Source organism: Poecilia latipinna, unplaced genomic scaffold (genome assembly GCF_001443285.1).
Source record: "Poecilia latipinna isolate Pla-1442-1.1 unplaced genomic scaffold, P_latipinna-1.0 Scaffold3109, whole genome shotgun sequence".
Lineage (NCBI taxonomy): Eukaryota > Metazoa > Chordata > Actinopteri > Cyprinodontiformes > Poeciliidae > Poecilia > Poecilia latipinna.
The window spans coordinates 35,437-59,480 of record NW_015115725.1 but is presented as its reverse complement, the minus strand read 5'-3'; the positions used below and the strand labels follow the sequence as shown (position 1 = coordinate 59,480).

Sequence of the window (24,044 nt, the reverse complement as noted above, 5' to 3'; positions counted from 1 at the left end):
GTTCAACGTTGATTCAATGTTTCTGGCTGACATTGATTCAATGTTGTTTCAATCATTCTGTGCTATCTGGGTATAGGCTTAAGCAGAGGCAACAGTCAGGCTTTCAGAGAAATAAAGACTAAAGGTGGCATTTCTTGGATGTTGTTGAGTCATGCTGCTGTTGGCTTTTGGTTAAATTTGAAAACAGTTATTTAAACAGTTATTTATTGTGTTTGGAAAACCATTGAATTTAGTCTTTTGAACATAACATTTTACTTCATACCTTCTTGTTTTTTTTAATGTAGGATATAAGCAGATGTTATTAAGGAAGGCATGAGTTATCGGTCGACAGCGACCCCTGGTGCTACATCTAACAGGGAGGTTCCTGTTATACGCCTCCAAGCGGATTCAGAACTCTGGGTAAGGAGAGTTTTTGTTTACAAGTCTTAGTGACATGGTAAGAGCTGCATGATGTCTGGAAAAAATGTGACATGTTATACTGTAGGCCACATTGCAATGACAATATGATTTGTGATAATTAATCCAATTTGAATTTATAATGTTGAAGCCTTTGTGCTTTGAGTCCTTTGCAAACATAAACCTCTGATAGCTGGGAGTCTAATCAAGTATTGAAAGAAAATGAAATTCGTTATTTTCATTTCAGGAAAGTCTTTTCATTGAAAAACTTGCAATATATTTTCTTTTTGACTTTCGCAGAATACCTTCTTTTTCTGCGTTAAACAAATACTACTAAACATATTACTGGTTATATTTACGCCCTGCGACAGACTGGCGACCTGTCCAGGGTGAGCCCCGCCTCTCGCCCAGAACGTTAGCTGGAGATGGGCACCAGCATCTCTCCCGACCCTACTAAGGGACAAGGGTGTAAAGAAAATGGATGGATGGGTGGATGGTTATATTTACTGCATGAATGTATGGTATGAAAAAGGAAAATTTATTGTGAACCAATTAGTTCTTACAATACTGATATTTCATGCACTGATACCGCAATGATGGTAAATGTGTGACATATTGTGCGGCTCTAATGGTTGTGTGTGTTTGTGTGACTGAAACAATTAACTCGAATTGCTCCAGAAGAACTTCAATCTCTACTTTCTTTTGCCAAGGCCGCTTTCTTTGGGGAATTTGACCGCTCTGTTTGCCACATGCAAAGCAGCCAGTGCTCAGTCTTGCATGCACACAGATAATAATCAAGTTAATTAGACCTGAGATTGAATGAACTGCAGCAGCAACTTAATCATTTGTGAGTTGATTAAAAATACTATATTCTGCGGCTCTAGAGACTAGAAATCTGGCATGTTTTTTTGGATCACCTCAAATTAGGCCATGCATCAAAGTTAAGGTGAAAGTGTTTGGCTTTCAGAGTCCTAATCACAGACTGAGCTATTGACAGTTTGCTACAAATGCATTAATGTTTTCCTTTTTTTTTATTTATTTATTTTTTTTTTAATTCCACTCAGAAAATTTATGAATTTGGAAAGACATTGGGTCAAGGAAGTTTTGGAATTGTTTATGAAGCCACTCACATCGCGACACAAACAAAATGGGCGATAAAGGAGGTTCGCAAACCAGCGGTGAGTCCTGCATTTTCTGATTAAAAAGTTATACCTGTTAAACAAGAGCAATCAATTCTTCTATACTTTTTGTATTCTGTCACAACTTTCGTCACAGGCAGGAAGTTCAAAGTTTAAGATGTTGGATAACGAAATAAACATCCTCAAGCAAGTAGACCACGCCCACATAATACATCTTGAAGTAACCTACAATACACCTACGGTAATGATTGCTTTTCCTCGGGTCTCGATCTCAACATAAATTCTCGTCAAACGTACGACTGATAATGCTTCTCTTTTACTACTGCGTCCTGCTGAACTGAAATGACCTCGTTTCCCATGTTGTTCCCAGAAGATTTGTCTGGTCACTGAGCTCTGCAGAGGAGGCACCCTGAAGCAGCAGCTCCATCAAAAAAAATTCTTTACAGAGGATGAAACGAGAAAAATTATATATTGTTTAGCTGATGCAGTCGTCTACCTTCATAAAAGAGGTGATGTATATTTAGCAGACTAACAGTGGTGTGTGAATATAGTTTATGGACAAGGCTTAGACAGATAATGTAATAGACAGAAAATGCAAAGTGTATTTTGATTATTCGAAAATTGTTGAAAAAAGGGATTATATATATATATATATATATATATATATATATATATATATATATATATATTTTTTTTTTTTTTTTTTTTTTTGTTTTTTTACATGTTTTTTGTATTTATTATTCATGCATTTTGTATTGCACCACTCTATTTGCATTAGAGTGGTACAATAAGTAAATAAGGTTAACATTGAATAAAAAGAGGTTTCTTCTTTCTAATCTCTAGTTTTCCTTTGCAGATATAGTGCACCGGGACCTGAAACTTGAAAACATTCTTGTGAAGAATTCTCCTGATGATAATGAGGACTGGTTTGACATTAAGGTAAAGTTTTGATATAAACATGTAATTAAATGTTTCATCACGGTTTCCTTTCTCTCCATGAAATTAAAGAAAGCTTCGTCAGGACCCATTTTATTTAACCAATCTTAATATCGGTAAAGGCCTGATTTAATGTCTTTTTTGATACCCAAATTCTCACAAAGATTAAGTTGTTTCCCAGCACATAATCATCAAATAACATTATTTTGTCTGAACTCATAAAACATACAGTTGATAGCTGAGGCAAAGAGGAGGTAGTTTCTTAGTCTATTTTTTCTGCTCACGTACACAATTATAAACACATTAAGAATAGGAAGTGTGTTTGAGTGTAGTTTATTTATAAGTTCTGCATGCTGTAGTACCAAAAACAAGAGACCTGAGACATTTATTGAAATACCTTTTTCTTAAGTGCTGTTGTGCACCTAGGTGGCAGACTTTGGACTGTCGGTGAAGGCAGACGGTGTTGGGATTAGGAAGGTATTGACGGATTCCTGTGGGACTCTCCTCTATATGGGTATCCTCTTTATAAGTAATATTTACCATATTATGCTCAATAAATTATGTTGAATATATACAACTACTGCTAAAGACTTTTTTTACAAAGTTGTTTGGATGATATTGAAACAAAGTCATATTTTTTTATTTACTTGTATGTGGCTGTTTGCAAGTATATATGCTTAATGTATCAACAAGTTATATGACTTGTTGATACATTGGCTTGTAATAATTCTTCTTTGGATTTCCATCTATTTTTGTCCAGACAGGACCTACAGGAGTTGTTCGCCTACTTCATAAACTAAGTTGTTGGCTTTGAACTTTGTAATCATTTATTACTAGTGTTATAGCAGACACTAGTCTGTCCTAGGCTGACTGTGAATGTCAGTATAAAAGATAAAACACTCACATTTTTAAGGAAAACAAAAGAGATGTCCAACAAAGTGTACAAGTTTCACCACATTCCAGTGGATGCATCTAGGTGGCAGACTTCATCTGATTTGTCAAATTCTGCAATTCTGTTGTAGTTTCACCACATCACGCGTCTAGAACTACAGCTTAGTATTTTTTCTAGAAGCAGCTTCAAAGCATCATTACTACTCAGAAGTGTTTTAATGTGTATGTTTTGGTCCCAAGGTTTCTGTAACTGAAAAAAACAAAACAAAACAAAAAAAGCCATTCGTGTGTGATTTTCAGCCCCTGAAATGATGAGTGGCCGCGGTTACAGCCATTGGTGTGATGTATGGAGCATCGGAGTCATTATGTTTATGCTGTAAGTAGGCACACTTCAACTACTTCCTAATCACCATGAATTAGATGAAGACATGGCTGAAATATGTCTCCATGTAGGCTTTGTGGAGAGCCTCCATTTCATTCCAAATCAAAGGAGAGACTGGTCAGGAAAATTATGCGCAAGCAAGTAAAATTTACTCAACCCGTTTGGGCCACAGTTAGTGATGGAGGTGAAATTTTATCTTATACGTCACTGTTAACAAAGGTTCAACAATACCCACTTTAGCCAACTGGTTTCTGCCTCAACAGGAAAATATGTCCTGACTTGCCTTCTGAAGACTGACCCTGCTTACCGCTTGTCTGCTCATCAACTGCTAGATCATCCCTGGATTACAGTAGGGCACCGGCTCCTCTTCTGTATTTCTGAACTTTAAGTGACCGACGCAAAGAGGTCTTATGGGAGACTTTACCAACAGGGTGACACAACTGTGCCTTTGGGCCCGAGCAACGTGTTGGAGATGATGAAACACTATGTGGGAAACGAAGACGGTAATAATGAATTCAAATGTTGTTCTTTCCAAGCTATGATCAAAATCTTCCAGTAACTCACATTAGGTAAATGTTGTGGAATGGATCAGACTGGACAAAACATGTTTATTAGTGCATTTTTAGTGTGTGGAAGATGAAATAATTCTGGAGCAGATTTAATTTTGAAGTCTTCATAAGTGTTAAGCAATCAGCTGAGCATAAATTCTCAAATTCATAATCAGAAATTTCTGTCATAATCCTAAGCCTTTAAGGCTTTAAGGTTCATAATAATATGAACAATTTTGTTGAACTAAATCCTTCTGTGGATTTGTATTTCTCCTCTTTTTTTTAAATGAAAACAATTAAAAACTTGAAAAATGTCATAGCAAAACTTATGACTGATTTGCTTGGCTATACTTACAGTTAAAAAACTGACCTTACCACTTGCTCAAATAAAATATGAAATGTAACTATCATATAAATATGCAGGAAACTTTTATGTTCTCAAATAGCTCAGTGTGAAAATTACATTGCAAAACCACAAAATTATTAGTATTTCTGGTCTAGTTTCTAGTGCAGATACCTTAGTACACTTGACATAAGAAACTAACTTACAATAAACGTTCTATCAAGACATAAGAGCTGGCTTGAAGTCAGTAATTTCTTAATATTAATAAAATGTACTATTTCCGCTGGCAGATTATTTCACTTATAACATCTGCCGGCGGAACTAGTACTTTTGGTCAATATTAAGGCTTCATCTTAATAATTAAGGCTCGTATCTTGCTGGAAAGTCAGTTTTGTCTAATTTCAAGTGTAGGAAGATATTTTTACTAAAAACTACAACAAAGATACTTGATAAGATTTTGTGTTTTTGCAGTGTAGACGTCCTATTGCTGATTGATATCTTTTTTCAGAAGAAAATGAGACTGAGAATGACTCTGTGTCCACCTCTTCGGAGGACGATGAGGTGCCAGGCCTGGACATTATCTGCTTGCCCTCAAAGAAAAGCAGCCCTTGTGAGTCCACAAAAGCTGCAAAAGCGAAGGTTCAACCCTCAAAAGGTTCAAAAGTAAAGATTTCCCCTGAGAGAAGCACCTCCAGACCGTCCACATCCACCAAGCTGGTACTGTTTGTCTGTTTAACACAACTGTGCAACACTGTCCATTTAAGAAACCTCTCATGTGTTCAAGGGCTGTTTGTGATAGCTAATGCTGTTTGTGCTGTCATACACAGTGCTGTGCAAAGTATTCATACCTCTTACACTCTTTTAGATTAGATCTGGGATTTTATGTGATAGACCAACACAAAGTAGTGAATATTTGCAAAGTGAAAGAAAAATTATACCTTTTTATTAAACTAATACTGAAAAATGTTTATAGAGAATGTTTTTCAGATCCCTTTGTACCAGTATTGCTGGTATTGGGACTTATTCTTGCCCAATTTTGCCCAATTTTGTGCTTTCATGTAAACCAGCACAAGCGCCAATGTCATTTTCTGTTGTCTCAATTTGATTAATGTGTGGACTTTGACTGGGCCATTTAAAAACATCCTCGGCAGCACATAGTACTCTATTCTAGGGTTGGTCTATGTTTAGCTTGTCTCTCCACCATTTCTGACTAACTGTGCTGTTCCATCTGAAAATAAGCATCCCCTCAGCATTATACTGCCAGCAGTATATCACACTGTAGACCTGCTTCGTTCAGAGTGTTACGCACTGTTGGAGTTCAATTTTGGTTTTATCTGACCAGAACACCTTCTTCCACATTTGCTTTCCTTCAATAGTGTTTTTTTTTTTTTTTTTTTTTAAAGCCACTCTTTTTTTAAAAAAAAGCTCTCTCTGATTAATGCTTGTCTTTATAGTTTAGGTGCACTGTCATGATTTTGTAGGCTTACACCAGGGTCATTCTCTTTCCATTTTTAGATGATCGTAATGAGTAGTGCTCTGTGTTCAAAGCTTTAGATGCTATTCTAAAACCTAGCCCTGCTTTAAGGTTCTCTGCAGCTTTATCCTAGCTCTGTGTGGTTTGCCCCTTGGTCTTCAGGATGCAATTCGTTCACTAATGTTATCTAGCAAAACCTTTAGGCCTTCACAAAATACCTTTACTTCTACTGAGACTCAATTTTGCTGTGGTTGGCTGCATTCACTAAGAAGGTGGCATAAGCAAATAGTTTTTTTTAGGCATATACCTATGACGGGGGATAAACAACTAAATGCTTTTATTGGTTAAAAAATGTTTGAAAGCCTAGTGTCCCATTGAAAAATAAATTTAATTTAATGGTTGTATGATGTTAAAGTCCATCCATTCATTCATCCATCATGGGTCACTGGGGGACTGGTGCCTATCTCCAGTGATCATTGGCTGAGAGGCGGGGTAAACCCTGGACAGGTTGCCAGTCGTTCACAGGGCAACACAGACACAGACACACAACAAAAATAACATGCACACCCACATCTAAGGACAATTTAGAGAGACCGACTAGCAGTCATGTTTTGTACTTTGGATGAACTCACACTTGCACTCTATATGGAGTGCAAACTCCATATAGAAAGACCCTAACCCGGGATTCAAACCCAGGCAACAGAGCTGGATGTCAGCGTGTTTTTCGTAAGGGATATGAATACTTTTGCGAGGCATTGTAATTTACCTTGACAGCTTTGAGACAACAGCACTACAAAGGTTTGTTAAACTGCCAGATCCTTTCAGTTCAGTTTCTATTTAAGTCTTCATTGTTTCGTGCTTATTATGTCACATATTTGATTTTTTTAGCTTGAAACTGCCAATATCTTCTGATATGTAGCTGTCCTCATTTGCCTTAGTCTTTCATATTGCATTTGACACCGAATCACCACTAGATGGTGCCAGATTTTCCTCTTAAAAAGATTGTGTTAAAAGTAGAGGCTTTTAGTTGTTTTATGTTGATCGTTGAGCTGTCTGAGATGAATGTGTCTCTGATTTTTACAGAGTCTTAGTATAAAAAGTTCAACCCTGCTGAGTTCAATATCGGAAAAATCTGAAGACAAGACGGATGCAACCAGTCTCTCAACAAAGTCAGAGAAGGGACATTCATCTAGCCGTAAAACAGAAACACCTCTGCCACATGGCAAAGCAAAAAAGCAACACAGAAAAAAAAGGTCAAAAAAGGGCAAATCCAGCTCATCAGAGCAAAAAATCAAAACGAAAGAAAAAAAAGAAATAAAGGGGAAAAAATGAGTCGAATCAATCATATGAGAAAACGTAGAAGGGAATCGTCGTGTTTTGATAATTTTAATATTTATGCATTTCTGTTTTTTTTTGTTTTTTTTTATGTTTGGTTGTAGCAGATGTGAATGTAACTGCAATCAGTGGTGCTACCCCAGCTGTGCTGGCTGGGGAGGAAGCAGGGGCTGCAGTGTTCAAGGAACGGTCCTCATATGTAATGTGACAATAGTTCAATATGAACAAACCTATTGCACTTTGGGTGAGCATCCTGAGCAGTGCTACCTTGTGCCAATGCGGAGGCCCTACTCTGAGCTGTTTTTCCCGCTAGACACAAGTAAAATCATCAGACAGGTAAAATATGTTTTTTTTTTTTTTTTTATTAAGAGAAGTTAACATGGGAGAATGAATACTTTCTTATCAGAGTCTACCGATACAGTTACCTTACAGGAAGATAGATTCAGTGAGAAAAAGTTACCTTGGAAACTTACACAAAGTGAATGCAGTAGTCATTTGTTTATTGCTGCTAGCAAATAATATAAATGTTATCTTTTTACTTTTACCCTCTGCTAATATTTTCCTTTTTACATTGTATTCTTATCTTGTTTCACTGCTACATGCACAGATAGGGAATAAAACGATAGAAATGAACCAAACCTGAAACAGACTTGGCACCAGGCTAAATGTAGTGTGTGAATTCTATTTTACATATGCGCATGCTACTGTGGCACATGTACACACATCCAGGGCTTGATTTGTGTTTTAAGAATTACATATTTAACTGCAGGGACACTAAAACAGAACACAAACGATTAGTTTGGATATCATTTCACAACACCGAACTATGCAATAGGGATTTTGCTCCCTTTGTGCTCTGACCTCTCAATCCCAAAGCGTTGCATATGCAGTGACTGCACCCACTCAGTGTCAAAACAGAGAAACTGTCACACAGGCTGGTTACGCTCCATCTAAATGCAGAGGATTGGGACTGAGGGCAGCCACGGGTCTAATCTCGTTTGGAGGCCACTGAAAGCAGCAGCAGCTACTTTGAGGGCACTGCCATTCAAGCACAGGTTTTTTTTTTTTTTTTTCCCCCCGCTGTAGAGAGAATAATCCCCAGCACAGATACAACATTAACGTATCCAAGCATAACACACAGAGGGTGAATTTCAAATCCACCCATTTGCATCTTGAAGTGAATGAGTGCCAACAATGGGCCCGTGTTCCTCCACAGGCTTTATGTTTTAGTGCACATGTGAGAATGTAGCCTGATCAGTTTTATATTTATGTTTTTTAGGACACAAGCGATTGTTGATAAAAGCTGCTTGCCAAAAAAAAAGCAAAAAAAACAAAAAGGACTGCTCTGCTACTGCGGCGTTACTGACACGCTGAATGTCTCTGGTTTACTCAGATTGCCATAAAACAGCAGATGGAGCTGTATTTAGTTGCTGAATTCATTAATTTGAGCTGTACCTAAAGCTACCTAATTTTCAGCATGAGGATGTGTAATTAGAATTGAGTGCTTGAGCCACTGCCCATTAAAAAATGTGATTTCCATGTAATCTGTCTCTAATTAATATGTTGTATGCTTACACCTCGACGGTCCATGCAGTTAAAATAAAGTTAAGACGCGACTCCTGTCGAGTGCTGTCTTGTAATTTTGTTTTTAAATAATTTGAGAATTTAACAAAAAGCACACAAATAGTGATTTGTGTAGTTAGTTAAACGTACTTCACATTTGCATAAAATCTATTTACATAGTCACTTGTTGGGCCAATTGTGTTCTAGTGGAGATGGCATTTCTCTACATGCTCACCATTTTCTTGTCCTATATTCATTTTTTTCCTCTTTTTTTTTCAAAGCAAAATGTCTAAAAAATGCTTGCGTGTGCGCGTGTGTATGTGTGCGTGTGTGTGTTAGGGTTGGGCATTTCTATGCCCAACCCTAACACACATGGGAACATTTTAGTTTTTTTTTTTTTGTGCCAACTTCAAAATTGTAAAGATTCAAAAATCTGTCTGCGCATATTGAAGCAGGTAAACATTAGCTTCCAGTTATTTGGTTCCTCAGTGTGCCAAAACAACAACAGAGGTGGGAGATAACGAGGGGGGCCACATGAGAGGCTGTATGGTGGGATAGGTTAGGGGCGTGAATTTAGGACAAAGCACGGAGGCAAAGGAAATTAGAAAATTCGTCGGGATGGAACGAGGGATGCGATTGCTTCCCCCCAATCCCAGCGCCACCCTTCGCCCACACCCCTAAAAGCCCTCCCACTCTTTTCCTCTAGCAGAGCCCCTGCCAGATGGAGGTATGGGTGGGTGGATTGACGGGGTGAAGGGATTAAAACTCTGCAGCCCTCTTTTGGAGCCTAAGCACAGTGTCACTCCCTGCAATGGTGAGGAGCAGAGGGGCACTTGTGGCTAGAGTCACACAGTTGTGGAAATAAGTGTGCACAAGCTAATGTCAAAAGAGGCAAGGATGCTTCCCCTCCCTTTGTTGCGCACCCCTCTTGGCTTCCTCCACCTTTATCCAGTGAGTGCTGAACTGCTTGAAGGCGGCAAGTAGGAGGAGGGGAGTGCATCTCCATAACCTAATAGAGCTCTCTTTAATTAATCAGCTCATCTGCAGAGGCCCGATACCTGCAGCTGACCCCCCCCCTCCCCCCACACACACACACACACACACACACACACACCCTCCCCTCCCCACCATCGACTACCGTCACCCCAACACAACATCCTCACACTGCTGCTATGACATTGTGGTAATGAGCTAACATGGCTACAATGTCATGGAAACGTTGCAGAGACATTATCAATCATACACCCTGATGTTGCTGATCCCCGTCAGCGACAGAAACGCCTTGCAATTTGGGGCCCCCTCTTCTCTAAAGAACAAAACAACTAAATATAAACATGGCTACGATCCACCATGCCTTTTTTTTTTTCCCAAAGAAAAAGAAAAAGGGAGGGGCTGCGTTTACGTCAAGCAAACATTTGAAACAGATGGCGATTTCAAAGCAAGCCTCATCAATCTTTGTTGACACTACCCCCCTTTTTTAAAACTACTCTTATTTAGGATATTTGCAATTATAATGCATACTGTAACCTCATTTGAATATCAAATTAATTACTGAACACACTGGAGTAAATACCTCTTTTATAAGTCCTTGTTAAAAGTGAAAAGTTCTCGACTACGGTTGGGTGGTGTGTTAATTTACAGTGATATCTAATCCCAAGTTACTTCACATAAAAGGCATTACTATACATATTTTAATAGGGAGGTGGTTGTTTTCCAAGCAATTTTCTGCTAGAGTACATTTTTAATTTATTCATATTTAATTTATTGGTCTCTGCATACGAGCTCGGTGAAACTAATCAACAGCATGTATGGCCCTCTTAAAGCCACATCCCTCCCTGGCAGGCAGACAAGCAAGCCTCTGCCGTCGGATAAGCTCCCTTCTCTCGAGCCGCGGAGAGCTGGGTGAAATGCCCCACATTCAGTCAAGCAGGAGGATGCCACCTCCAAGGAGACTCTTGAGTTTCCCACAAACAACCTTTTAATCAGAAGGAGTAAAGGGGGTTTTGGGAGGGGGGTGGGGGGAGTGGAAAAATGAAAAATGTGCCCAGCCTTGAATGATCCAAAACGGCGCAATTTCTAAGGATAGTGACTGTCGTTACTGCTGTCAGAATGCAGCTCACTGGGGACAATGCCTTTTTCCCCCTCATCTCTTTCCGCTTCTCCTTGCCCTCATACTCATCTGCCCTTGAATTGGTTTTATGGCGCTTTGGCAGTCATTTAGCACAGTATGACCGGAGTTCTTATCACCTGACTCTTCTTTACTCTCCAAATATCTATCGACCCCTATCACAGGCTATGACACAGGAAGAAGGATCTTTTTCACCCTTACACATGCAAATGATTTCAATTAGCTACCGTTTTTCTTTGACAAGTATTTACAACAGGGCTGCCTCTCCGGAGTAACATGTACCAAGCATTACGAGAAGCGGACAGGTCATTTGGCACATTTTTGCCCCAAAATGAATACATTTACTTCGAGCACTTAATTCCACAGGGACCTGACCATTGCATGGCTCGGCAGGGCTCCGAGAGGAGGCATTACCACAAGAGGAGGCTTCACTTCCACCCCAAAAGCAAGTTGGTGACCACGGGTCCGTCGGAATGCCTGAAGAGCAGGGGAGGAAAAGAGACAGTGAAATGGAGTGTGTGAGATCCAATCACCTTCTCTATTATAGGAAAATCGCCTTCATCACCTTCAGCATAATTGGAACATTCATTACAGTCCAGTAAAGAAAAAAAAAAAATGCAGGTCGCCATTAGATGAGCGATTTGAAAGTAGGTTCCTCCAGAATGAGAGACTCGAGAGGTCATGATACGGGGTCATAGTCAAGTAAATAATGGGAATTGGTCCCACGAGGCTGGAGAAATCACAAAGCTTGTGGCTGTGCACCAGAAAAACAACTATAAGGAGTCAAGAATTCAATCATCAGACAGAAAATAAAATGCCCCTGTGCCCTTTCAGTCGTACAGTAATTGCAATTAGAAAGGCAGAATGCAATTTGCAGAGGTAAACATACTTTAATCTGATGAATGTAGAAGCTGCTGTGATGCTTAATGCGATAACTTTTTCTTAATGTTAATAACAAAGCTTTTATTAATGATGTGGAGCTGCAGGGAAATTTAATTATATTTGCCCTAAAGTAAATGTAAAATGTATATCTACGGTATGTGCAAGCTCCTTTAAAACACCTCAGAGGATGAAGATATGCAACAATTCTTCTTTGCTAATAAGCTCATGGTCAAAGGAGTGACGTTGCACTCGTCTGCCAGTAGAGGCCTCACTCTGGCTTAAAGTTTTTTTTTTTTTTTTTTTTTTTTTTTTTTACATTTGCACTGTTTTTCTCCTGCTCTTGTTGTGAGTGTTTTAACATTTCTCTGCAGGGAAACCATAAACACCAGGCTGATCAAAGGAAGCATATTTAATATGTTTAGGTTGGAAAACCGAGTTGTTGCAGTTAAGATATTTTACAAAACTTTGTTCTAAGCAAAGAAACCATAACAATAGTTCATGGGTTTGTGTGCAGCAGTGCTTTAACTAACTGCAAACATGCCTGAAGTCAGTCATGATTTGAGATTCTCTTTGAGAGATTCAACAGAAGACTTAGGTATTTATTTCTTCTTGATGCTCCCACTAATGACCGTGTTGTGCAGGAGAAAATGCCTCTGCATTAAATATGAATAAACACATCATGATGAAACAATTAGGCAATGGTCCTCAGTGTGTAGCTGGTTTACATTTCTGGATGCCAAGAAAATGGTAATAACAAAAACAAAGCTGCAGCAGAGTAGGTTTCATCAATTAAGCGTACTTCTCTGTGGAAAAGAAATGCAATTTGAAAAGAAAGACCACAAACTCCCCTCTCCCCCTCCACTCTTCACTGAAGACTGAACCTTTACAATTGATGAAAATAGACAGTGGTATGATCAGCCAGTGGAAGAGGGGCCCAGCGGTTCATGACAGGATGACACGCAGCCTCACAGTCAGAAGCTGGTCCGCAGCATCCGGCCTGTACTTTCCTCTCAGCACTTTTACCACTCAGGAGGCAGATTGGAGTTCTCACTCTCAGCTCCTCCACATTATTGTCCATTATCACACCGTGGTCCATGTGTAAGGTGACAGTGGTGCTCTGATGGAGGGGCGACAGGGGGGACCTAGTCTGCAATAACATATTATTAGCTTCCCCCCTCCCCCCTGCTCCACTAGGCCGGATTTACACTGGATATCCAAAGACCTCTGAGGGCAGCTCACTGTCATTGTGGTGTCCAGCAGCAGAGCAATTGCAAGGAATGTGCAGGTGTGTGCAGACTGAACAGCTGTGCAACACATGCAAGGCGCACACACACAGAGCACAAGTTTGTCTTCAGTCATTGACACACTTTTTCCAGTTAGCCTGTATGTGCTGTTATTCTTCTTGATTTAGTTTATGGGGTTATTTTAGGTGTGAGGACACGTCTGCTGTCGGTTTGACACGGACAGATAGACTGTGCACAAAAGTAAATTGCCCCCTAATTAAGTTACTATTTGTTGCAGGCCACCGGGCATTCTTTTAACCTCTTAAAGTTGTTCTGATCAAAGTTTTTCTTGGCTTTCTGCTAAAGCTTTTCTTTGGACTTTGTCAGATTGTATTGTATTGTTTTACTGTCCAGTACTCCTCCCAGATCAGTATCAGATATTGTACAGTTTGAGCTTAAAATGTGAGAATATTGGACAAGTGATGGACAAAGAAGTGCCAAAACATCAAAGACCTGACACAATACCTGAAGAATGCATTGTCCTTTTATTGATCAACTGCATAATTAGCTGTAGTTCAGTGAATTACTCTGCTGGTGCTTTTAAACTGTTATTTTTTCATGTTCAAACAAAGCTGAGGAAATGGCAGCAAACTGGGACTTCCTGACAGGGTGGTAACTAAATGCCTAAAGATCCCATTAAGAACAGGTTCTTTGTTAAACTGTCTGCATTATGTTAAATGACTCATTTCTTGCTTGACGTCAGATTGATTTATAAGTCCAAGCTAAGTGCTTTGCTTGGGTACTGGGCTGAAAATGAGCTAAAAACTAGCTAATATCCAAAGAAGCTGTGTGAGAAGACGAGTACAAGACTTTTACACATGTGGGTGGCTGGTGTTGTCAAAATAAGTGCAAATTTAAATAATGTTTGATCAGCCTATCAAAGATGGTGCTGTGATTATCGATGGCTTTTCATATTTTGTAGTTGTATTACTTTGTGTTCACATAAATCTTTGACATGCTGTACTTGTACATGCTGTTGTTTTGAGTTTCTTGGTTCTTGCATCAGTTTGATACTTTGTGTATTGGCCTTATTAATATTTTAGGATTAGTCTTCAGCTTTTTGATTTGGAGAGATCCTTGTGTTATCCGCTCTGTGTTCATAACTCAATTTCTCCTAACTTCTTAGTTCATCACCCATCTACAGGCACAGTGCATTCTGTTGAATAGACTCACCTGGTTCCCGTGTCACTCATCTCCACACCAACAGGTGGTTGTACATCTTAAAGTTAGAATATTCCATAAGAGCGAAATATTTTTTTTCAGGTCATTATCTGCTTCGTTGGGTCTGGAGTCTCATTGCTCTCTTAGCTCATAGATTTTCTGTGGGGTTCTAGAGAGGGACGTTTGCTGGCTAATCAAGAACAGGATCATCATGATCACTGAACCAGCTTTTGGTACCTTTGGTAGTGTGAGCAAGTGCCAAGACCTGCTTGAAAATAAAACTTGCATCACCATGCAGCTTGTCAGCAGAGAGAAGCATGAAATGCTTTATAATTTCCTGGTAGACGACTGCAGTGACTGTGGACTTCAGAAAATACACTGGACCAACACCAGATGACATGTCACCCCAAACCATCACTGAGTGTGGAAACCTAACGTGGACTTTGTGCCTCTCCACTCTTCCTCCAGACCCTCGGACATTGAGTTACAAATTAAATGCAAAATCTACTTTCATTTGAAAGAAAAGCCACAGTCCATTTCCTTTTCTCCTTAACCCAGGTAAGACATCTCTGGTTCAGGAGTGGCTTGACATGGGGAATGCAACATTTGTAGCCCATGTTTAGAATTTGTGTCTGTGGTGGCTCTTCTGTAATGGACCTTGCTTCACAGTCCTCTCAAAGCTTCCTTTGGCATCTTTTCCTACCACACTTCTTCCATCCCTTCAAGTTTCTGTAAATATGATTGGAAGCAGAATGCCGTGAACAACCAGCTTCTTTCAGGAATGACCTTTTGTGACTTTCCCTCCTTGTGAACAATGTTGATGACTGACTCGGAGAGAGAGAATTTTTAAAGGCTCAGGAAGAATTTGCAAGTGTTTTGGGTTAATTAGTTGATTAGGTTGTGACACCATGAGTTTCCATAATCCATGAGCCATAATCATCTAAAGTACAAGAAGCAAAGGCAGCGGCAGTGTGATGGTCTGGGTGTGCTTTACTGCTTCAGGACCCAGATGACTTTCCATTATTGATGAAAACCTGACTTCTGCTTTCTAACAAACTGTTGATGGAGAATGTCCAACATAAATTTATTGACCATGAGCGTTTTGGTAATGGAGCAGGATAATTATAAAAAGAGACTTGGGGTGAACTAGTCAAAGTCTAGACTGACATCTGACAGGGCATTCAGGCTCCTAGCCCTCCAATGTTGCAGAATTAAAACAATTGTGAAACAAAGAGTGGGCCATTGGAGAGTTACTTTTTTACATAAGACAATGTTAGTTTTCACCGCTTCTTTTCCCCCTCTTAAATTAAATAACATTTCTGTTTTCTCTATTTTCTCAGGACATTTTTTGATAAATGGATAGAAACACATGTAGACAGAATATCAGCTGCTCCTTTCAAATGAGACGTCCTCTTGTCCTTGGTACGTTACCGGTCTCCCTTGTGACTGATACGTCTTGTCCCAGGCCTGTTTATAAAACAGTCAGAACTTCGTTAAAGGACAATAACATCAGCCAAGCTCAATTATGGTGACATTTTGCTGACATGCAGATTGCCTCCCCTCAATCTCTTTTATGTAAAATACTGGTGTGCCAGTCACATATGGATGGATGAACTTTGGAAGGATCAATGGTATTGATGAATCATAGATCATACAAGTCAACAAGAGTGACACCAGGAGGGTGACTTCGTCGTGCATGGAAAGTCAATATTAAACTGTAATCATAATCAGACAAAGTGAGTTATGTGTAATCAATAGCCCAGTTATGATTGTTCATAGGGCTCTCTTCTCCACAATACAGAAAGTGAAGTCTTTTCAACAGACGGTATTTTTTATTACAGCAGTAGCTTCTGTAGAAAGAGAATTATTCATTCTGATTTCCATTATCTGGAGTAGTATCTGATGCTGACAATAAAACTTGTCAGCATCAGTCCTAATTAATGTAACCAAGTGTAGAAATGGTGTCTATGAATAAAATAAACATTATGACGAAACGGCTAGGTACTAATTTTGTTTTAAACTAGAATTGCACAAACACACGAAAGGTTGTAAAAATTTGGTTTCTGAACTGCGAAGTTCCCTCTGGAGGGGATCAGTCATCACCTTCATGGAGTTTGTAAAATTTCTAAAAGGAACTTTTGTAGGTTTACGTTTCACTCTTCGTCTTATGGGAGAATATTCTGCTCAGAGATGGCCCACAGAACAATTTCACTGGCAAATGTTTTTATTTTTTTACTGAATAAAACTCCTCAGGTGTGCCCAGGCAGATTACCAGAAACACAGAATATTAAACAGAAGCATAACTAATTATTTCTGTCTATACCATAAAAAATGTTTGAAATAAAAGCATGTTCCCTATTTTCATTTTTGTCCCCAGTCAGGGCTTGCTTTTGAGCTCTGATGATTTGTCACTTAGTTTAATTGTTGGTAACGTTATCAGTGACAAGGTCTGGTGTTAAAATACAAAATTCAGGATATCCATGGATACATCACACTGCTGTGGGAAGATGTGATGCATGACAAGAGGTGTAACAAACAAAACAACTAATAGAGTAGTAGACATTTTACATCCATCCTCATCTGCTATTTTATTTATTTTCTTATTCTGTGGTGCAGTGGTAAAGCAGATGGTACTGCTTCAGGATCGGGTGTCATCCATTCCACTGTATGAGCCCTTGAGGAAGCCAGTTCAACAGACAATCTCTATAAAAAGTGAAACTTCTTGCCAGAGACAACAGATATTTTTCCTGAAAATTACTCAGCAGAAATAACATTAGGGGCTGCAGGGTGGTTCTGTTGTTACCACTGTTGCCTAGCAGCTAGAAGGTCCAAGGTATGAATCACAGTTGTGTCGTTTCCTTGTGTATGCATGGGTTTTATCCGGGTATTCTCACTTTCCCCCCCTCCATCCAAAAATATGCAAGGTCTATAATCCTAAATGCATTACCATCGTCATGCATGAGTTTTAAGCTTTCCTTACGTATGTATGTTTTGCAGGGGTATTAGCTAACCGCCTCACATCCACAGTGTTTTGCTGTACCAGGTTCCTGCATGTAGCAGATAGAGCCCTGCCATTTGACCTAAAGTCAATACCGCCTGACAAAGTTTCAGGCCTCAGGTCTGCATCGAGTTTGGTTATATACAAATGTAATTTATCAAGAAATTTCTTCCCTATTCTCTCTGACTATGCTAATTGTCTGCATCCATCTGTGTCTTGACATATAATTCAATATGCAAATGACCCAAAGCAATAAGGGAAAAAGGCAGAGTGTGGCACTGTGATGCATAAACCTGCTGAGTAAAGTGTCAGTAACAAATACGATAAGTACCCCCTCCAAAGTAGTAATAAAAAAAAAAAAATCATTTTACACACTTTCCATCCTTGGGAAAATTTAAGTAAATAAAAACTGACTTGATTTCTTAAGGCAAAATTTAAATGACGAGCAAAAATGCTAGTTGTCATTCTGCTCTTTTCCTAACTTTTTGTGTTGCAAGATATTTTGAAACAAACTTTTATTTAAGTTATCATTGCTAAAAAAGGTTTTTCTACTATAGTCCAAAATGATTCATATTCCTGGACAATTTGTTTTTAAAATGATTTTAATTTAACCAAGATGTTTGTTTATTTGAAGTGAAAAATAGACATCTGTCAGAACGTAATGAGGTTTTTCTTTTGTTCTTATTGAGCTCTGGAGTCGTTGAAGTCAAAAATCCTCCTTGCCATCACCCTAATCTTTAGCGCCCTCCAACGCTTTGGTCAGAACTGTAACTGGGCCACTTCCAGTTAGAAGAAATGTGTTCAAATTGAAAATAGTTTAAATAAATCTGCCATGAGTAACTCATTTTGTGCTAAGCGATAAGCACTGAGACATTTCAGTAGGCACACTCCATATTTGCTTCAAGGATTTTGTTTCCAAGAATCCTGTTACCTCTGTGAAAAACTAGATCTTGTAAACTTTAACTTGACCTCCACCATTTCTGTTAACTAGCATTTCTTTGTTGTGCAACACATTAAAAAGACAACTTCCTGGAAAAAAAACAAAAAAACTTAAGGGTAGCATTTTCCTTTTCTGATTACATAAATATGAACAAATACACACAGATTAAGCAGCTCAAAGAGATATTAATATACTTCCTAGAATGAATATAATCATCCAAACAAGTTCTCTCTCTTCCTCTCTCGCCTGTGAGTGCAGCAATAAAAAGCATTACACATGACTCACATGATGTGAGGCCCCTTTTCTCTAATAAATTCTCTGGAGAGTGTGACAGCCTCTGTCATCTTCATTACAAGATGACAGCTTTTCTCCATCAAAAAGCTCATCATAAGGATGTGTAAGCGCTTTGCATCACGGCGACTGTAATTGCTGACCAATGAGAATATTCAAGGCTGTGCAAAGTCCTCACAGAGGCCTCATTTTAATTGTGTTGACTAGATTTTGCTACAAGGCCCAGTAACTCCAGAAACTTGACAGGTGCACACCCTGAAAATCATCTTACTCTCTTTTATCAACTTTTCCCCTCATTATTTCCACTTAACTGCTGACAGCTCAGAGGCCACAGATTTTCCTTTTCGTTTTTCCTCGACTGTTCAGTGTGCAACGCACTATTAGAGGGACAACACAAGAGCTCTGCCACATGAAATGAATGTAATATCCATTAGATAAAAGGTGTGTGAGGTCGAAGACTTTCACCTTTGCTTCTTTAGATTAGACATTCCTTTGCCCTTCACTCTGTTGTCTTACTTCCACTGGCTTTTGTTGATTAACCATAATGAGGTGACCTACTATAGTCCCTCAGTTTATCCCCTACCTCCCCCTCTTCCTATTCTTTTCTTGCTGAGGTGCTGCTGATAAAAAAAAGTCCATCCATGCAGTCATGGAGGGGGAGGAGGGAGGGTCAGCAGAAATCAGATGGAGGTGCTTTTTTGTGTCTGCCTGCCGACACTTTCAAATGTTAATGGATGGGGGCGAACAAAGTTGAAGTGGGTCTGAAAATGCTAATTGTCCCTAATTCATGTAAATAGGTTCCTTAATGGAGGAATTAAGCATTTTAAATATGCAATTGGAGGCAATCAGTCCTTTCATTTGCTGGGGTGGCACAGGTGTAGTGGATTGAAATTCATCTTTCACACAGGGAGGCTCATTTTTCATTTGGCCGTGTTCAGGCAGGGATGGTTGGGATGTACAGAAGGAAAGATCCCTTTGCAATGCTGAGTGCAGATATGAGAGGAACATGTCACTAAACCTAGAACCAGGAAACGTTCACATATTGATGATGATGATGATGATGATGATGGTCCTGTGGCAAGCACATCCACACTACACACACGTGTATAATACAGACAAGCAGAACAAAAATATTGTTAGAATGAAAAAGACACAATGTTTACTAAACTTGTTAAGGCATCTTTGGATTCAGTCTCAACATTCAGTATGTCTATATATATGCAAATGCAGGGAGGGAAGTCATAGCAATTCAAGCAGAACTTTGTTGTAGTTTCATCATATTCCACCCAATATATGGTAGATGTGAAGTTAGTAAGAGTTAATCTAAAAAAAAAAAAAACTGAATCACAAGACGCTTCAAAGTGCAAAGGTGTAATGGTGTACAGACATTTTACAAACAACCCCCACTCTGGTTGTAAGATGAGAGATTTAAAAAAAAAAATTAAATTATTAACTCAAGTAGGTTAATAATAACTGTGTTCCACATTATTTGTAATTAGCGAATTCATTCTCACTTCTCACATTGTCGATATTGCATTTTCTCGCTTATCTTAGTTTAAGGCTGTTTTAATACCAAAACACAGAAAAAAATGGGAAAAAAGCTGCATGTTGAAAGTTTCTTTAGGTTCAAACAGTCTTTCGAAGAATCTTAGGTTGCGGTAGGCCAGGGGGGCTCAAGTCCAGTCCACGAGAGCCACCATCCTGCAACTTGTTCCTCCTGCTCCGACACGCCTGAGTTAAAAGCCTGACTTCGCTGACTAGCAGTAACTGTGCTCTGCAGAGCCCTGCTAACGAGCCATGCATTTGATCCAGGTGTGTTAGAGAAGGAAAGCATCTAAAAGTTTCAAACTGGTGGCTCTGAAGGATTGGACTTGGGCACCTCTGGTTTGTTGTACACAAACTGGATTGTTTGTGTGCAACAAACAATCCAGTTTGTGTACAGTTTAGGTTTGAAATAAGGCATCAAACCTAATCTGTATGAACTCCCTAATAAATAGACTTGAAAACCAGTGATATAAAGTTTTGACTCAACTGGCAAAAAACTTTTTTTACGTGCCCGCCGGACATGGAGCCCAGAAAGAAGAGCTAGATCACCCATGTCACAAACTACTGTTAAAATTGCTATTGATTGTATTGAGATAGCAAGAGCATTCATAACCGCAGCATCCATACATTTGTTAAAACTGCAGTCTGTTTATGGAGGATACGTTTGAAGCATCAACACACAGCAAAGGAGTTAGGCCACCCACATATCACAGCCAAAGGAGCAGCAAATAGACAGCTCTGACTTATTATTCTGATCATCTCAAACAGACAATAAACCAGGAGGTCATGCTTCAGCGTGCAATAACACGTTGTAGCAGCAGGAACAGAGATGCAGGAAAACACACACAGCACATATAAGCCATGAATCAAACGGGCAAGGCATTGTCTCTGAAAATGACTTATTAGTCAATAAGAGGGGGGGGGATACTGTGTCTTTGAGTTTAAATAGCCATGGCCCTGCGGAGAGGAGGAGGCAGCCCTAGTTAATGAACGAGACAAGAAAAACCTTGTTTAAAAGGACAAATCAGATCACAAGATTTCAAACCCATTAGCTGCTACTCACACTGAATGATAATAATGATAACGGATGGTGAGGCCTTTTGATGGTGAGAGTAGCGAACTGTGTTGTCTTGGGAAAAAATCTTTTCCTGGAGGAGAATCAAAGAGCAGTTCATTTTCACACTGACCTTCAGGGCTCAAGGCAGCCAGACAAGGGCACAAACAGATTGAGAATTAATTGGAGCAATTAACATTTTGTGATTATAAGGACTTCAGATCGATACCTTATGCAAATAGCAGTATTGATGTGCGGCAGAAACCTTGTTAATTGTGTTTGGCGAACAAACAGGCTCCTGTGCTACTATTCCATAATGGAACAGGTTCAAACTGCTGACAACTTTGGATGCACGAGGGCATGTGGAAGTTTCTCCCTCCTCCATCCTGCTAGCTCAACCTTGCCGCTGCTCAAAAACTCCTGCGGAAAGTTAGAGTTTGACATGGTTGCTTTAAATTTGGACTTGCAGTTCCTCTTTGAAGAAGCTCTTAAAAAACCGGATGGAAAATCTTTAGCATTTCTCTGATCACCATGTTCGTGTCAAGCCGCAGCAGATTACATACAAATGGCTGTCGTCTTTCTTTTAAAGTTTTGAGCCATGTGGGGGAGAATTGAGCCCCCTCCTCCCACACTGCGCCAACAGCCATTGGAATGAATTAGTTTCAGCTTTATTGCTGTGGACTGGATTTTCCACTCTCGTTATTAAACTGCGTTAAAAATGCACTTTCATTTCAGATAAGTACCAGTAATCCTGTTTGCGGACCACGACAGATGAAGTTAAATATAATTTAAGCAGAAACGGAAACGGGTGGAACAATGTAATCACTGAAAGTGAGATTGAAGTGATGCTATTCTCACCATTATTATTATTTTCATTACTGTCAGGGTGGAAAGATCCTTCTGAGGGTAGTAACAACAACAAGCAGAAGGTGGGAAAGCATGGGGAAAAAAAAAATTCTCCATCCAATAACTATCAGAGCCAATAAATCCAATTCACTACTTAGCTGTCTGTCTGTGACGGTTGGCTTGCAGATTGTCGCATTGCTTATGTGGCCTTGAAGAAAAACACAAGGAGAGAAAAATGCAAAAAGCGCCGTGGCACAAACAATCTGAGTGCAAAGAAACGCATTAAAACAATATTTTACGTCCTTGTAAAGCATGTTTTAATATTGTTGGAAAGTGCAAAGCCATTCACATAAAGAAGTCAACTGAACATTAATGCGACTGATCAAATTGGCGAACCAAGCCTGAATCTAACAAGGTTTATTTGGACTGAATTTGGGGAGGACATAAATTAGTACAACTTTTCACCAGATTTTCGTCGGGAATGTGAAACAGTCTGACGTTGCACGAGCACAAAACTGTGACACTGGAGTTACTGCTTTTGGAAGCTTGATTGAAGGAACAATTTAACATTTATGGATTGTTGAACTGTTCAGTAATTAAAATTAATAAAAGTTGGACTGTATATTTATTTGGTTAACACAGTGTAATACATGACTTTTTCAGTGGTACTTTAATCTATTGAGAAACATTTCTGTGCTTTGTACTTCCATCTGTTACTGTGTCTATTTCCTACTATGCAATGATTAAATATTTAGATTTTTTTTTTCAACCCAAAATCACCAACGTTTTAAAAAGGCCCTCATGAGTAATACAAATTTTCAGGCAAATCTATAACAATTGCCTTTTTAATGCCATTTATTAGCATGCTAATTACAGTTAATTCTTTTCCATTTTGGTCTTTGCTCCTTTTGGCATTGGCTTTAATCTCCCTGGTGGTGAAGTCAATGTGTTAAATGGGAAGAACAAGGAGGGAAAAGTGGGCATGTTGGACATGAGAAAACTAAGTGCACATGAGCCTGAACACACCACCTCCACAGCATAGCATGATGTTGGTAACATCACATTCGGATGCCTTCATTAGCAGGGAATGGAAAGAAATAGAAATGATTTACGTCAAAACACATTTTTGTGTTAAAGATCCAAACTTGTATCCAGCAGAGAATTTATACTTCCTTTAATTTTGAGTGTGTTTAATGAGTTTAGTCATTGGATGTACAAAGCCTATAGAAACAAACCCTAGAATCTGTGAATGAATGAAACTTAAGTAGAATAGTCATCACTTTTCTGAGTTACGTTTTTAAAACCTTTTGGAAACCATTTATCTTTTTCGTACCTGTTTACAATTATTGTTTCATTGCAAAACTTCTGGTTAAAAACCACCAGTAATCACCAGTAACCGCTTAATGTTCTGAACCACTGCAGGATCTCCAAGAAATAGATTTCTTATTCGGTGATTGTTTCAGACAGAGGTGTCAAACTCATCTTCATTTAGTGCCACATAAAACCAGATTTGATTGATCAAGAATATTTAAGCACACAACTGTTTTCTTCAAGGTTTTATTTGTGTGGCCCTCGATGATAGACGTCCTCATAAATAGCTTCAGCGGGCGGATTTGGCCCAAAGACCTTTAGTCTGACACAGTTACAGTTTAGGACATCTTTACTTTAACTCCTTTCAGTTTCCAGTTTTGTTTCTGCTGGACTGAGATGTAAGGATTGAAATTGAATGTTTTGGAACTATTTAGGTTTCTCACTTGTATTGTGGCAGTTTGGTGCATTGTCCATCAGTACTTTGAATACAGTCCATTTACCATTATAGGATCGACTTAATATGAACAAAGAATAAACTTGCACAGAACTGATCTGCTTTTGTTGTCTTTCACATTACCAATAAACACAGGTGACCCGC

At 39.1% G+C, this 24,044-nt stretch overlaps 1 protein-coding gene across 5 annotated transcripts; it reads left to right on the top strand.

Moving 5' to 3' along the window:
• Window positions 1-288: 288 nt before the first annotated feature.
• On the top strand, window positions 289-23,654 carry stk33 (serine/threonine kinase 33). Of its 5 annotated transcripts, XM_015022810.1 has the most exons (13): window positions 289-399; window positions 1,461-1,574; window positions 1,672-1,776; window positions 1,906-2,044; window positions 2,392-2,474; window positions 2,898-2,985; window positions 3,663-3,738; window positions 3,816-3,928; window positions 4,008-4,093; window positions 4,175-4,257; window positions 5,142-5,352; window positions 7,193-7,465; window positions 23,644-23,654. In XM_015022810.1, exons 1-12 carry the CDS (start codon window positions 313-315, stop codon window positions 7,439-7,441), a joined length of 1,434 nt encoding a protein of 477 aa, XP_014878296.1. In that variant the 5' UTR covers window positions 289-312; the 3' UTR covers window positions 7,442-7,465; window positions 23,644-23,654. The 5 variants fall into 5 exon arrangements, with proteins under 5 accessions (XP_014878296.1, XP_014878297.1, XP_014878299.1 ...); XM_015022811.1 differs by lacking the exon at window positions 23,644-23,654 and having other exon boundaries at window positions 1,909-2,044; window positions 7,193-9,067; XM_015022813.1 differs by lacking the exon at window positions 23,644-23,654 and having other exon boundaries at window positions 4,175-4,247; window positions 5,144-5,352; window positions 7,193-9,067.
• The last annotated feature ends 390 nt before the right edge of the window (window positions 23,655-24,044 follow it).

Bases quoted from the DNA above. Each gene is read 5' to 3' on its own strand.
- stk33 (XM_015022810.1), top strand. From the start codon at position 313: ATGAGTTATCGGTCGACAGCGACCCCTGGTGCTACATCTAACAGGGAG. The intron at 3,929-4,007 runs GTGAAATTTTAT...CTGCCTCAACAG, and splicing joins GGCCACAGTTAGTGATGGAG to GAAAATATGTCCTGACTTGC. The intron at 4,094-4,174 runs GTAGGGCACCGG...CTTTACCAACAG, and splicing joins TAGATCATCCCTGGATTACA to GGTGACACAACTGTGCCTTT.